Raw genomic sequence first — 16,142 nt, 5'->3', positions numbered from 1 at the left:
CATGACTAAGCCTATTTTTGGAATTTGGTGTTAGTTAAAATCCATATTTTTTGCTAGAAAATTACTTGGAACCCCCAAACATTATATATATTTTTTTAGCAGAGACTCTAGAGAATAAAACGGCGATTGTTGCAATATTTTATGTCACACGGTATTTGCGCAGTGGTGTTTTAAACGCAACTTTTTGGGAAAAGGGACACTTTCATGAATAAAAAAAAAAAAAAAACAGTAAAATTAGCCCAATTTTTTTGCGTAATGTGAAAGATAACGTTACGCCGAGTAAATAAATACCAAACATGTCACACTTTATAATTGCGCGCACTTGTAGATTGACGACAAAATACGGTACCTAAAAATCTCAATAGGCAACGCTTTTAAAAAAAATTTACGGTTACCAGGTTAGCGTTACAGAGGAGGTCTAGTGCTAGAATGATTGCTCTCGCTCTGACGATCGCGGCGATACCTCACATGTGTGATTTGAACACCGTTTACATACGCGGGCGCGACTTCCGTATGCGTTTTCTTTGCTTCGCGAGCTCGCGGGGACGGCGGGCCCTTTAAAAAAAAATTTTTATTTTTTTATTTATTTTATTTATTTTAAAATAACTAAATTGTTTAAAAAATAAAAAAAAATGATCACTTTTATTGCTGTCACAAGGAATGTAAACATCCCTTGTGACAGTAATAGGTGGTGACAGGTCCTCTTTATGGAGGGATCGGGGGTCTAAAAGACCCCCCACCCCTCCTTTACACTTCAATGTATTCAGATCGCTGAAAACGGCGATTCTAAATACCGGATAATTTTTAAAACCGGCGCCATTGGCAGCCGAGTAAATGGGAGGTGACGTCATGACGTCGCTTCCGTGTTTACGATGAGGAGACTGGAACGAAGCCGATTACGGCTTCGTTTCCAGTTCCTCCGCAGCAGCCGGAGGCAACGGATCACTGATCGGTGCTCCCGATCGAGCGGGAGCACCGGTAGCAGCGGCGAGAGGTGGCGGGAGGGGGGGACGTCCCCTCCCGCTCCTCCGGCATAACAGCCGAACGGCTTTTAGCCGCATCGGTTGTTATACGTGGATAGCCAATGCAGGTGCGGGCATCATCCCGGTATAACCCCCGGAAGCCGAGTACGCATATCTGCGTACGCTCGGCGGGAAAGGGTTAATAATAATAATAAGCAAATTATATGCTCATTAGGTATTTTTGATAAGAAGGCAGTGATTCCTAGTAGGGTGTAGTAGGTGGGGGTTTATATAAATAGTGAAGAACACAGTGAAGCCAGTTGTGGCCTGCTCCTGAGGACATTGCATTGTAATGATGAAACGCATAGGGCGGGACTTCTGTGCCTGGTGGAGCGCACAGTGGTTAAACACAGCGGCATTTCCTAGTTTGTGTACACTCTCCTATTTATACATGCATTGGATTATATTTTCTTCTTATAAAAATTGGTGTTTTCACTGTGATAGGCCTTTTCGCTCTTCACTTCATATGTTTATGTCACATACCTTGGAGATGAGCCTGACGTGCAGAGGAAGACCTCCCATACAGCTCTGGCTCAGGGACCACTGGAGTTATGACAGTGGCCGCAAGAGCATGGTAAGGTAAAAGTGCCTGCAAGGTTCTTTTTCCTGGAAGTGGTATTAGCTGACAAGAAGCAGGAACAGTTCAGGTATGCTATGGATTTAGGGCAGTGGATGCAGGTGTGCTATGGATGCAGGTCAGCAGGTACAGGTGTGCTGTGGATGCAGGGCAGCAGGTTCAGGGGTGCTGTGGATGCAGGACAAGCTGGGTAATACACAAAAGATAAATCACCACAAACAGCAGGCAGAGAATGGTCAAAGTTCAGGCCGGGTTTGGCAACAGGGAATCAGACGAACAAGCAGGAAGTAGCATGGTCAAACAAGCCAAAGGTCAGGACTGGAGATAGCAGCGTGGTCAGCAGGGGTGTTGCTAGGTCTACAAAAGATCAGGGGCTAGAGCCCATAGCTGTGTAGTAAAGAAAGTCATATGTTTGGGCAGGCATACACATGTATATACAGTAATATATGTGTGTGCATATATCCCCAGAGAGCCCCCCACTTACATCAGGGTCCCCAGGGAGCCCCTCCTTACTTCAGGGTCCCCAGAGACCCTCTCCCTTAAATCAGGGTCCCCAGAGAGCCTCCTCCTTACATCAGGGTCCCCAAAGAACCTCCCCTCCCCTTGGGGACCCCTGCAGAGACTCAGGTCTATGGGCCCCAGATTTGGGGCTATAGCCACAAAAGCCACCCCCTAGCGACGCCACTGGTGGTCAGGAAGCCAGGTCAGTACTGGATCAGAATACAGGCACAGGGGACAGCTGCAGATCAAACAGCAAAACAGCATATCCTGAAAGTTTGGGTGCATACCCTCCAGTGGACACCTTATGCACTTTTTTGACTCTGCTAACACAAGGAGTCACTATTCTTTGGTGAGTGTGGTGTGTATTGGGGAACTACCTACAGCTGGAATAAAAGATTCTGATATATCATTGCACCATTTTTATTGCACAAAGGCAAAGAGCGCAGCTACAAGTTTGACTTTATAATCATTATATGTGTAGCACCCTCTAGTTAGGTAGGTGCTAGAGTGAGGATTGTTTTCTGGAGAGTAGGAAAATTTAGGCAGGTCTAGCTGGTGGCTAGGCCTGTTTGTTTTCATTCTGGGCTGGGAGTGGCCTAGAGCAGGGATGGGCGACTCATGGGTAGCATCACAGTTACCTCTCTCTGGGGAGAAGAGGTGGGGCAGCCTGGGGTAACTTGAGGAGCCTTGACCAATCCCAAACTTGGATTGGCAGGGGGGCAGGCCTCCTCAAATAGCTGGGGTCAACCCAGCTGGGGAGGAGTTGTTAGGTGGAAGAACTGGAGTGAGAAAGTGTGGAGGCTGTTGGGGCCCCTGGGGAGCTCTCCAGTCTTGAGGGGGGGGTTGACCCTAGACCAGAGCTCAGGTGTATCCAGGAGGAGTGAAGAGATCCTGGAAGGAGAGGCACATGAGAGAGCAAAGAGAGGACAGCGAGAGAGAACACTGCTAAGAGGCTCCAGGGAGGAGTGGTGGTCGGGAATACTGGGGAGGCACGCCTGAGATGAGAGGACTAGGAGGTGCAGAACCTGAGGAGAGGACTGTGAGAAAGGCAGTGGAAAAAGGTCTTTGCAGCCAGGCTGGCTGGCAGGGCCTGAAGAGAGCTATCTGGGAGTGGTAGCTAAGCAGAAGACAGTTAGCACCTAAACTATTTCTACACCACAGGGACCCAAGGTCCATGCCCACAAAAGGCAGTTCACTGAGGACTGGCTGAGTTAGTGTCAGGCCCAACCATGCGGTGCTAGCTAGACTGGAGAAATAATAGTCTGTAGCAAGTGAAGTGCTGGAGGAGTGAAGGATAAAGGCGCGTACACACGGGCGGACTGTCTGTCCAACTTAGTCCGCTGAAACACATTTCAGCGGACAGTCCGCTCGTGTGTGGGCTTCAGCTGACTTTTTCAGCGTGCAGTCTGGCGGACTAAGTATTTCGGAATTTCCGAAATATTGTCCGTCCAACTTTGGTTTCAGCGGACAGTCCGCTCGTGAGTAGGCTAGTTGGACGGACTAAGTATGGCGCATGCTCAGAAAGGATTTACACGGCGAAAGGTTGCATTGCTGTGTATTGGACGTCCTATTTCTAGTCCCGTCGTACGTGCTGAACACGTCATCGCGCAAGCTTTCGACGGACTGTCTGTTCATCGTGTGTGGTCAAGTCCGTTCATTCGAAAGTAGGACGGACTGTCCGTCGGATTGTCTGACGGACTTAGTTGGCCATACAGTCCGCCCGTGTGTACGCGGCTTAAGAGTGTATATACTGGAGTGTATATAGAAGTCCCAGGCAAGTTGCACTGAATATTCCTGGGCATCCCATAATTACCCATTTCCTATCCAAGTTCAATCCCCTCAATAAAAAAACAAAAACAAAGCTGTTCTATGTCTCTGAGTGTTTGAGAGATGGATGTATGGCTGGGCAGGGTGACAGGTGAACCACTATATTCTGGGGCAGACACTTGTACTAATGCTGCATCTCAGGAACTGTTGCCATGTGCCGTTACTCATGACAACCGTGGTGGGCGACAGCACCCATGGATTACACATATGTCCAGCGATCTGCTATTGCTGGACACTCTGAACTTTTACTTCAAATTCCTGCTTTGAACAGTAAAGTGTGCCTGGAACTGTCTACTGTTGCCTGAGGTGATCAGGGTAAGCCTGCGGGTTCTTGTGGACGGGACTGTGCTAAAAGCATTCCCTTCAGTGAGGCATGTGTTACAAATGCTATTGTTGCTACCGGCAACTACCGGAGAGGTCAGTGGATATCTATTCTTAGTTTCTTGGAGACAGTTGGTGCCAAGCGACATGACTGGACAAGTTCTGCTAGTTACAGCATGCCTGCAACCTTTAGTTTTGCCATCAAGGGGTTACAACAGCATGCTTGGGGAGGGGCCTGCCTATCAGTTCTTCATACGTCAGAGATCTGGAAGCGAGGGAGCGGTGCCATGCCCTTGAGGAGACCCAGCATTCCCCGCTGGCAGCAGACACCACGAGGCAAAGGAGCAAGATGGTGGAGAGTGGACGCATGCTACCCGCACTGACCTGGTTGCCTGAACTGCAGGAGCGGACGCTGGTTGACAATGGTGTCCGGTTGGAGCATTGCAAGTTAGAAGGTCAACTGCAGGTCAAATGCACCTGTTAAAGCGGGGGTTCCACCCTGAAATTTGTTTTCACATTTTCCAAGTCCTTGATTAATCAAATGCCGACCAACCGCCGCAGTTGTACTGCAGCAGAATGGCTCAGCTGGGCGAAACAGCGTTATGTAACGTCGCTTCACCCTGTGGCCACTAAGGGGCGCTCGCCCCCCAGTCAATGCGACTGCCCGGTGGTCTCCATCACCATCGGGCACCCGCCATTGCCGCTGAGACATGGAGAACCCGAAACTGTGTGTGTAAACACTCAGTTTCCGGTTTTCTGAGAGGAGAAGTGACATATTGTCTATTCATACAGAGTATGAACAGCGATCTGTTATCTTCCCTGCACAGTGCCCATTCCCTTTCACTTAGAACACAAACTAGGACACACTTAACCCCTTCACTGCCCCCTAGTTTTAACCCCTTCACTGACAGTGACATTTTTACAGTAATTAATGTATTTTTAATCACACTGATCACGGTATTAATGCCAATGGTCTCAAAAATGTGTCAAAATTGTCTGACGTGTCTGCCATAATGTTGCAGTCATGATAAAAATCGTAGATCACCGCCATTACTAGTAAAAAAAAAATTATAATAAAAATGTTATAAAACGATCCCCTATTTTGTAGACGCTATAACTTTTGCGCAAACCAATCAATATACGCTTATTGCGATTTTTTTTACCAAAAATATGTAGAAGAATACATATTGGCCTAAACTGAGGAAAAAAATAGTTTTTTTTATATATTTTTGGGAGATATTTATTATAGCAAAAAGTAAAAAATAATGCGTTTTTTTTTTTCAAAATTGTCACTGTTTTTTGTTTGTAGCGCAAAAAAATGCAGAGGTGATCAAATTCACCAAAAGAAAGCTCTATTTGTGGAAAAAATGGACATCAATTTTGTTTGGGTGCAACGCCGCATGAGCGCGCAATTGTCAGTTAAATCGCTGCAGTGCCGAATTGCAAAAAGGGCTCTGGTCAGGAAGGGGGTAGAATCTTCCAGGGCTAATGAGAAACATTTGGAGTGAAAAATATGTTTTACTTACCAGAAATGCCTGTTGCTACGTGGTGGCTCCTAGTCTGCCACTTCTGGCTCAGTGGCGCTCTGCATTACTTCCTCCCTCGCCTGTGCTCATGGGAAATGTGAGTCATTTTCCTGGAGTCAGTGGCCAGGACTGTGTGCAAAAATTGCGTTATTTCCATGAAATTATGCCATGTAAGGTGGATCTATTTACCTATGTTACTATAACAACGGGGCCGGACCTTCCTCTGCCCGTCGCCACCCACCATTATACGGCCGCCGAAACATGGTTACTCAGCATGCGTCTCTCGATCGGTTATCCAGGAAGAGATTGCAATTGGGCTTCAAATGCCCACACTCATCATGGCAATGGCCAGAAGAGGATCAGCTAAATCATAAGTTTAAAAAATATATATGATTACTATCCACTAGCATATAAACATATAGTTTATATGTGTTGTTAATGCAGTGTGAGGGGATGCCTGGAAATCCCTGGAAAAAAGTGACATAAGTTTTGTCACCTTAGGATGCATTAAGGTGAAAATACACGGGGTTGCAGGCTGTTGCCCGCCACCTGTCACCTAGATAGGGTTAGACATGTGCATTTGTTTTTGTCTGAATGCATTTTCGTCCGAATTTCATGTATTTTCGTTATCGTTTTAACAAATGATAACGAAAGTGCAGAATCCGAAAAAAGAAAGATCCGACATAAACAAATGCTTTATTTTCGTTTTCCTTGTGACAGCAGTTCGATACAGATAGGAGATTCGACATGATGCTGACAACCTGTGTCTATCGAACCTGTGGTCGAATGTGCCTAACCTTAACTCTATTAGTCCAGGATTATTCTACATAGAGAGAAAAGATTTGACAGAGAGAGGAGAGATCGCTGCTGGAATTGGGTGGGGGAAGTAAAATAAAAAGAATGATGATGAATGTTATTGGCTGATTGTAAGAGGAGGAGCAGTAAAATAACTAGAACTAAGTACACACGTACAGCCAACTTACTTTCATTTACGATTGCTATCAGAGAAAGACACACATACGGTATCATTTCAGAAGACAGTCAATCTTAGCTGGTCCGTTTGTCAGAGAACCTGAGTTATTTAGCAATTAAGCATAAGCACAGCAGCAGAACAATAGTGAAGCAAGCTACAGTTCAACTTAACTTTTTCAAAATAATATGCTGCTATTGTGTTTGTGTTGTGAACTTGATAGTGATAGTAGTGTTGCTAGTGTTGTGATAGCCTCAGAGGCTGCCTGTGTTGTTGGGGGGGGGGGGGGATTTATTATTATAGATTCTATATTATAGATTGAGATTCTATATATATCCTTTTTACCCTATCTTGTTACCTGTCTGATCAGTGATCACTATCACCAGTCCATTTTCTGTTTTAACTATATACATTCAACATGAACCACAAAGATTCGACAAAGCAGCGAAAAACATACAAACGTTGAATCTTTGGCTTATGGTGTGTGTCGAAAGTTCTAAGAAGATTCGACGGAGCAGCTAAACTACTGTATATGGAGTCATACAGTTTAGCTGCTCCGTCAAATCTTCTTTGAACATTCGACAGACACCATAAGCCTTCAATGAAAGATTCAACCTTAATTAATTTGGATTTTTGGATGAATGCAATTTTTACGAAAAACTAAATAAATAAAAACGATTTTTGGGGAGTAACTAAATAAATGTATTTTGCGGACGAAAATTGCATTCCGAAACTAAATATTTCAGTGTGCACATGTCTAGATAGAGTAAGACAATGAGCGGGTGGGGGGACTTGAGGTGCCGATGGCTAACGAGGGGGGGGTGGTTGTTTGCCGCCCCCTCCCAAAAAAAAAAAAAAAAAAACAGCCGCCACTGACTGCTATATTTAAAAATACCATTATCTGTGGCCAGATTCTTCTTCTGTTTTAACTGCATTGGCCCACCGATAACGTCTGTGCCGGATATTGCACATGTGCAATGTGAGATCTGGCACAGAGATAAAAATGCCTTTGCCAGAAGTTTTTGCAAGATTTTGTGAAATCTCAAGCTCTCTTGCTCTCATGGAAGATACTGGCGATGTAGCCTTCCCAGGGTACATCTCTGAGGAAGTGAAATTTATTACATTTAAGTAAGGATTAGTTTAAACTTGCAGTTGGATGGGTGGTAAAAATAGACAACTGAGCTGCATTTTATCTGCAAAAGGCAGCTGGACAGGGATGTAGACATGCCGCAGCCACAATGCTTTGCCATGCAACATAAATGATCTTCTCCACATCTGGTGGGCAGCACCACTAGCGAACGCAATTTGTTATAATAAATATGGCCACGCTGCAACGGCAAGCCAAAAGAAAACCTTGCAGTTCAAACAGCACTTTTAGCTGTAAAAAAAAAAAAAAAAGCAGACATTTACAAAGAGATGGGAAACTAACATTGCTCTTAAGGCCAATAACCATTGGGAATTTGTAAAGGAAGAACCAAAGTTTAAAGCTACTTGTAATGCCGCATACACACGACCGGTTTTTCCATCAGAATAAACTCTGGCGATCTTTCCAACGGCGTTCCGCTGAAACAGACTTGCCTACACACTATCACACCAAATTCCGTTCATTTAGAACGCAATGACGTACGACGGGACTAGAAAAAGGAAGTTCAATAGCCAGTAGCCAATAGCTGCCCATGCTTCGTTTTTGGTCCATTGGAATAGCATACAGATGAACGGTTTTCCCGATAGAAATTGATTCCGTCAGAAAGATTTAAAACATGTTCCATTTCTAGGTCCGTCAGAATTTTTGAAAAAAAAAAAAAGTTCGGAATATCCGATGAAATTATTCAGTCTGACCTTTTCTACCGGATGTCCGGTAGTGTGTATGCGGCATGATACAAACCTATCAGAGTCATTCCACAACATTTTTCTCAGGTGGTATATCACCCCCTATAGATTGCATAAAAAGAATCCCTCCATTTCTACCTAGGAACTGCTGGCACATTGGAAATATCATGTTCTGTGGCTGTGCAATAAAGTGACACAATTCTAGATATATATTTTCCAATTAGCCTCAGACATTAATATTCAAATAACTCCCTCGCCAGAATTGGCTCTATTGAACTTTGGTATTGAGGACATCCCTCCACCTTTTAAGTACCTTCTTACCCACATTCTGTTACCAGCTAGACTTACTATAGTGCGCCATTGGAAAACTTCTGATATATCCCTTTGCTCAGAGGTGATCGCATAGTGCACACTCATGTATGATCATACGTGTATGATCTAACGTTGTATGATCATACGTTTATGATCTAACATTGGCGTCTAGTAGAGGAAGCCAACTCTCAATGTTGGCCAATTGGCACCACTGGCTTACTTCGTATGGAAATAGATATGGTTCAATACACTGATTCATAGACGTACATGTTATTTTGATTAGACTGTTTTATGGTTGACCTCTATACTATAGTGCCTGAATTGTACTTTTTTTATGACCGTCTTCCGTGTTTTTTTTTGCCTATAGATGTGGAATTGGACTCTTTGTTCGATATTTGCTTTCTTGTGTTATACATTTTTTTCAATGACACAAATTTTTTAGTGAAAACAAAAAAAAAGTCTCAAGGACCCCCACAAATAAGGAAGAAAACAAAGAAAAATCCTTTTTTTTATAATCCAAGCTGCTTTCAATAAAAAGAGCGAAGGATTCACTGGTAATAAATCACTGCACTATACAAAGAAATACAAACTGGATTCTGACTAAACAACCACCTTCTATGCATAAAGAAAAACAAAAAACAAACAGACAATAAACACCATTAAAGTTGCAAAACTCCTTACAAAATGTATTGACATATACATATCTTAAATCAATATTAATGAAAAAGCTTGGCAAAGTGAATATGCAAATCAAAAATCGTATTACAAAATTGACACCCCCTGCTTCATATACATTCATTTTTTTTAAATGGACAAGTGGGTGTGTTCTAGTGCCAGAAAATAATGGAAAAACTCCCCATTGGATTACATAGTAGGTGAGGTTGAAAAAAACAAAAGACACAAAGTCCATGTGTGTGATTACATGTCAGTATTATATTGTATATCCCTGTATGTTGCAGTCGTTCAGGTGCTTATTTAAGTTTCAAAAAGCTATCGCTGCACCCGCTGAAACCACCACCTGTGGAAGGGAATCCCACATCCTTACCGCTCCGACAGTAAAGAACATTTTACGCAGATTACAGTTAAACCTCTTTTAGTCTAATTTTTATTTATTTATGGTCAAGGGCTATAATAGTGAATCTCTTGACTCCATTATAATGGAGGTCAACGGTAGAGACCGTCAATCACTGTTAGCCGATAAACAACCTAGGACCGGAAACACTGACAACTATGGTTTATCTTTGGTCACAACTTTCTCTAGCCAACACTGGGCTGTTAAGAGAATTCTAAGGAAACACTGGCCAGTTTTAAAGAATGATCGTGTCTTGGGTCCTGAGTTACCCGATAGACCAAATGTAATCTTTAGAGGTGCCACTAGCTTGAGGAATATGATCGCTCTTAATGTCCCAGATCCCCCTACAAGGTTTTTTTCCCATGTGGTAAATGTAGAGCTTGTAAGCTAAATGCGTTAAGGGGTAGGAGATTCACTAACTTTACCTCACAAGGGACGGGACTCACATACCCCATTCGAACTTTTATCACATGTTCTACTAAGTGCGTCGTATACTTGCTTAGGTGTCCATGCGGTCTGGAATATGTGGGTCGCACAGTCCGCATGTTACATGTGCGTCTGGGGGAGCATATAACCAACATATCCAAAGGTTTTGACAAGCACAATGTTAGTAAACATTATGATTTGAAACATAACCGTGATCCAAGGGGTACCACTTTTTTAGCTATTGAGAAATATGTACCACATTGGCGCGGCAGTAATGCTAAGTGCACCATCTCGAGAGCTGAAACCAATTGGATACACAAATTAGGTACGCACATTCCTGGGGGACTCAATATCGAGTGGGACATCAACTGTTTCATCAACAATAGTTGATGTCCCCCTCTTTTGTCCGTTTTATTCTTCATTATTTAGAATTGACATTCATTTTGATGACTATATTATATGATTTGGGACTTCATTGTTGTCTGTATCCTCATATAACCTCTGTGACACCAGGTGTACATCTTTTGTCAAAAAGTGTGGTTTTCAAGCCTAACGTATATATTTCACCCATGAAGCTATTTTTGTGAATGGACTATGGGTAAGGTTGGGTAGTCAATGCTGGTTGGGTAAGATATTTTCATCATATCATCACGTGTATATATCCAAATTCTTACAAATTTGTGGATGGTTGTATTTAAGTTTATACACATTCACAAGTTTTTCGTTTTGGTTTTTCTCCAGTATTGGTGATATTTTTGTGTGGATACATTGAGTGGTAAATGTCACTATACATGTATGCTGCCATTGGATAGATTGGGGGTATTCGATCTATTGAATGTTTATGTCGTTCAGTGGGTACTTTGTAAACTTTTATAATTTTCTCTACTGCTGTTAACGGGAGGGAATTAGATCTTGTTCGAACAAAGACTTTGTTCGAATATATATGCTGATCGGGATGTACCCGACAAAACTTCTGTACATTCTTTCTATCTCTTCTAACGGGTGGGAATCAGGGCTCCGACCTTGTTCGAATGAATTGGTCATTCGGTGGTTAAATTAATTGAATCTACGAATAGACGTTTTTATCTGCACCTATGGCAGGGCTCCTCACCTTACCCATAGGCTATAAAAGGGTTTAGCACAGGGGTGTGGGCATACCCCTGATGACGTCAGATTGTGACGAAACGATCGTCGGGTAGATACGCTCACCCTTTGTGCTATTAGCATTCGTTTATTTTTATACTTTGCTAACAAAATTGTTCATTTTTTTACGTTACGACTACTTTTATACGACTCGGTCGAGTCTTTTGTAGTACTTAACATTATTCGGTTGAATAATAAACTCCATGTGTTTAAAAAACTTTATTACACGATTGGGCGCACTTTTTTATCTTTTTGTCTATATGGTGATATGATATCCTGAGACATTCGAAAAGACCGGAACGGACCCGGACTACGTAACACCCGAAGGTGTGGGCTGGCTTTCAGCTTCCCACATTGAAAACTCTACGCGGCTGTGTGGACCGTTCAGAGAGAGGATTCGAATCGCTCCGGTGACTGTGGAGCGTCTGAAGGCCTGGGTCGTCGTCCGACTGTCCGCTTCGAATCGTTTGGAAATTCGTATCTGTGTACACTAATTGGCGATCTTATAAGCCTTCATTACTTACTTGATTTGTAGCTGGGAAAAGCACACATGGTCAAGCACTCTTTCCTGAATACACAGGATCAATTATACTTTTGTTCACTTACATTGGATGCCACTTTACACCTTTGAAAATTTATCTTCACATGTTTTGTATGGGACTTGAAAATTTGTTTTCACATGTTTAACTGCATGGGTTTTTTTTGAATTGCTGTTGGATGTCATTTTTTTGGCAAATATAATAATTTTTTTAGGCAACTTTTTTTGGTAATTAACCAAATTCTTTTGCAAACACGTTTTCTAATTGAGGTTCAAATTCTTTTTGGATCCACCAAATATTTAAGTTTTTTTCATTCTTATGTAAGTTTATTTATTTATATTTAATTATATGTAAATTCACTTAGTGGTAAGCGCTGCACTGTTAGCTATTTTATTCTAATTTTAATGACTGGCCACATGTCTTATTAACCAGTTCCCGACCAGCGCACACCGATGTACGTTGGCAGAATGGCACGGGCAGGCATATTGGCGTACAGGTACGTCCAATCTTTAATGCCGCCCTACCATCGCAAGCGCACCACCGGCGGCACACTCACGTGCTAGTCGGGGCCCCCGTAAGTCCGGTCGCGGGTCCTGTGGACTCTATCCCCGCGGGCATTCCCCCGCGATCGTCTCATGGGGCGGCTGAATGGAGAGATGCCATTGTAAACAGCATCTCCACGTTCTGCCTAGCAACAAGTGACGCTGATCTCTGCTCCATGTGATTGGAGCAGAGATCAGTGTTCACTAAATGAAAGCCCAGCCCCCACACAGTTAGTAACACACCCCTAGGAACACTTAACCCCTACACTGCCACCCACTGGTTAACCCCTTCACTGCCAGTGTCATTTACACTAGAATCACTGCATTTGTATAGCAGTGATTGCTGTATAAAAGACAATGGTCCCAAAAATGTTTCAAAAATGTCCGATGTGTCCACCATAATGTCGCAGTCACAATAAAAATTGCTGATCGCCGCTATTACTAGTAAAAAAAAATATATATTAATAAAAATGCCATAAAACTATCCTCTATTTTGTAAACGCTATAACTTTTGCACAAACCAATCAATAATCGCTTATTGCAATTTTTTTTACCAAAATATGTAGAAGAATACGTATCGGTCTAAACTGAGGGAAAAAAATGTTTTTCTATATATTTTTGGGGGATATTTATTATAACAAAAAGTAAAAAATAATGCGTTTTTTTCAAAATTGTCGCTCTATTTTTGTTTATAGCGCAAAAAATAAAAACCGCAGGGGTGATCAAATGCCACCAAAAGAAAGCTCTATTTGTGGGAAAAAAAGGACGTAAATTTTGTTTGGGAGCCACATCGCATGACCGCGCAATTGTCAGTTAAAGCGACGCAGTGCCGAATCACAAAAAGTGGTCTGGTCTTTGGCCAGCAAGGGGCTGAAGTGGTTAAACTCCCTTTTTAAAGTGTTATCCCTATTGTAGGGTCACCAGTACGATATTTGTAAATTGAAATCATATCCCCTCTCAAGCATCTCTTCTGCAGAGAGAATAAGTTCAGTGCTTGCAACCTTTCTTCATAACTAATATCCTCCAGACCCTTTATTAGTATTGTTGTCCTTCTCTGAACTTGCTCCATTTCCAGTACATCCTTCCTGAGGACTGGTGCCCAGAACTGGACCAGAGTCTTGTAGAGCAAGAGAATCATTGTTTTATCTCTGGAATGAATCCCCTTTTTAATGCATGCCAATATCCTGTTTGATTTGCTTGCAGCAGCTTGTCATTGCATCACCTGAGAGCAATGGAATCTCTTTCCAGGCTATAATAAATGGTTAGTGTTAGGTTTTAAATTTATACTATTAGATATTTGATTGCTGTAAGTGGTGTTTGCAGAGCTAATGATATTCAAGATTAGTAAATGCAAACTTCAGTAAGCACAGCATTGTTAGCAAGCAGAAATTTATTGTGAATTTAAGTGGAGGGCAGTCAAAAGTCAGAAAGTGAAAAGGCATTACAAAAATCACTTTTTTATCTGTTCATCATTCTCCACAAGTGACAAAATCCAGCTCTTTCTTTTGATTATTTTGTATCCCTCTTATTTTCAGTTCGCTTATGAACTCATCTAGATGTTCCCGTTTTCTTTTCATGTCAGAAACAACTTCTCGACACGTTTTCTTGTTGAAGTAGGCCGATGGCTGTCCACTCACCAAGACATCTGAAACTGAAACAAAATAAATGTGTTTTACCACGGTGCGCTATTGTCTCTAATAAAAAAAAATATTTTTCTACTATGGACAAACACTGCCTGCTGTCCTGAATTTTCATTTCATTGTGGACACTGCCAAGACTCCCTTCCTACCTTCTTCTGGGTCATGTACAGTGGCAAAGCAAAAATGCCACAAAGTGGCCAAACTATGTTCATTCAAATATTTACAGATGATTCTTAAGAGCTGAGTTCTATTAAAAAAAAAAAAAGTCAGCAGCTACAAATAATGTAGCTGCTGACTTTTAATAACCTGAAAGGGTCCAGCAATGGGGCGGGAGAGCGAAGCCCTGCTCGTCCCCCCCCCCTCTCTGCAGCGCCAGCATTGTAAGTGTGGGCGCCCAGCTGTGGCTTCGCAGCCGGGCACCCAATGCGCATGCACGAGCTTCCCTGCGTGCCGTAATTGGCCCGGGCAATCATCTGGGACCTGCGACGTGTCCCAGATTATTGCCGAGAGGGAGGGGGAGAGGTGAACTCCCTTTTGGTGCCGCAGTGCGCCGGGAACAAGTGGGAGCTGGGACCCCTAAAAAAAAAAAAAAAAAAAAAAAAAAACGGCATGCCAAATGTGGCATGTCAGGTGGTCACCTCTCAAAGCAGAAGTTCAATTTTTGGATGGAACTCCGCTTTAAGAAGCAGTACATGGTTTGATGCAGGCATTCTGGAGAAATTCTTCCTAAAATTTCACTACAGAGGCATTTAAATGGCAGCTCTTCCCCCCATGCTTCCTCTGGCAGCAAGCATGCTGCAGCTTTCTAAAAACACAAGGTGGTTTTGGAATTTTTGTTGAATTAGTCCACAGTTCCTGCAGCTACTGGGGTCAATGATGGCTTCTTTTAAAACTTTTACTGCATGTTAAGGATATATGCATAAACCATCCATAATATTACGGCCACCAACCTAATATTGAGTAGGTCCCCTTTTGTCTAAAACAGCCCTAGCCATCAAGTAATGGACTCCACTAGATCTCTGAAGTTAAGCTATGATATCTGGCACCTTGCCATCAGTAGCAGACCCTTTCAGGTGTGAGGTGGGCCCTCCATGGATCGGACTTGTTTCTCCAGCACATCCAACAGATGCTCAATTGGACTGAGATCTGGAGAATTTGGAGGCCAAGTCAACTCTTCAAAGATACCTTCTTCCATTGCTTAGGGTTCCAATTCTGATTCTCGCTTGTCCATTGTAGGGGATTTTGGCTGTCAGCATGGGCACCTGGTCTGGCCAGCAGCAACACAGCCCCATACGCAATGAACTAAGATACACCTTTCTATTGCAACCAGCATTAATGTTTTCAGCAACCTGAGCTACAGTAGCTCTTCTATTGGAGCAGAATACACAGGCCAATCTTCACTCTCTGCTTGCATCAATGAGCCTTGGCCACCCATGACCCTGTTATCAGTTTGCCCGATTTCCAACCTGCAGGTTACCAAGCACAGGTGGTGTAGTGCAAGACGGAAAGATGGGAGCCAAGCAGAGCTTTATTTCTCTTAATTGGAACAGGGGAGAGAGGGTTAGGGCACAGGACACCCTTAGACAACTGCAATAGCAACTTGGAAGACTCCACAGACCAAAAATAGAACTAGGCAGATATCACAGAAAAAAAAGGGCCTTTAAGCTGCATGCAGTGATCTGTATCTTGTAGCAACTGCTGTCTCCTATGGCAACAGCTTCACTCACAGTATCTCAATGTAGATCCTCAAGCTTAGCTCCCAACTACCTGCTGGACTTCTCAAGCTTCATCCACACTACCCGATGGATCTCTCAAGCTTTACTTACAGCTACCCGCTGTACTCTTTCAAGGTTTACTCACAGCTACTCGCTGAATCCCTCAAGCTTTACTCACA

General features: G+C 42.9%; 1 protein-coding gene across 9 annotated transcripts in view; it reads right to left on the bottom strand.

The window, feature by feature from the left end:
• Window positions 1–13,980: 13,980 nt before the first annotated feature.
• Window positions 13,981–16,142, bottom strand: part of LOC143930540 (uncharacterized) — a 103,536-nt gene continuing 101,374 nt past the window's right edge. For all 9 annotated transcript variants that reach the window (XM_077454921.1, XM_077454913.1, XM_077454914.1 and 6 more), the window contains one exon: window positions 13,981–14,259. In XM_077454921.1, coding sequence (XP_077311047.1) covers window positions 14,242–14,259 — 18 coding nt within the window. In that variant the 3' untranslated portion in view covers window positions 13,981–14,241. The remainder of the gene's footprint in view (window positions 14,260–16,142) is intronic.

This window comes from Lithobates pipiens, unplaced genomic scaffold (assembly GCF_037356315.1).
Source record: "Lithobates pipiens isolate NorthernLeopardFrog02 unplaced genomic scaffold, aLitPip1_a1.2 Scaffold_25, whole genome shotgun sequence".
Classification (NCBI taxonomy): Eukaryota; Metazoa; Chordata; class Amphibia; order Anura; family Ranidae; genus Lithobates; species Lithobates pipiens.
Note: the sequence above shows the minus strand (reverse complement) of the source record. Positions and strands in the feature narration are given on the sequence as shown.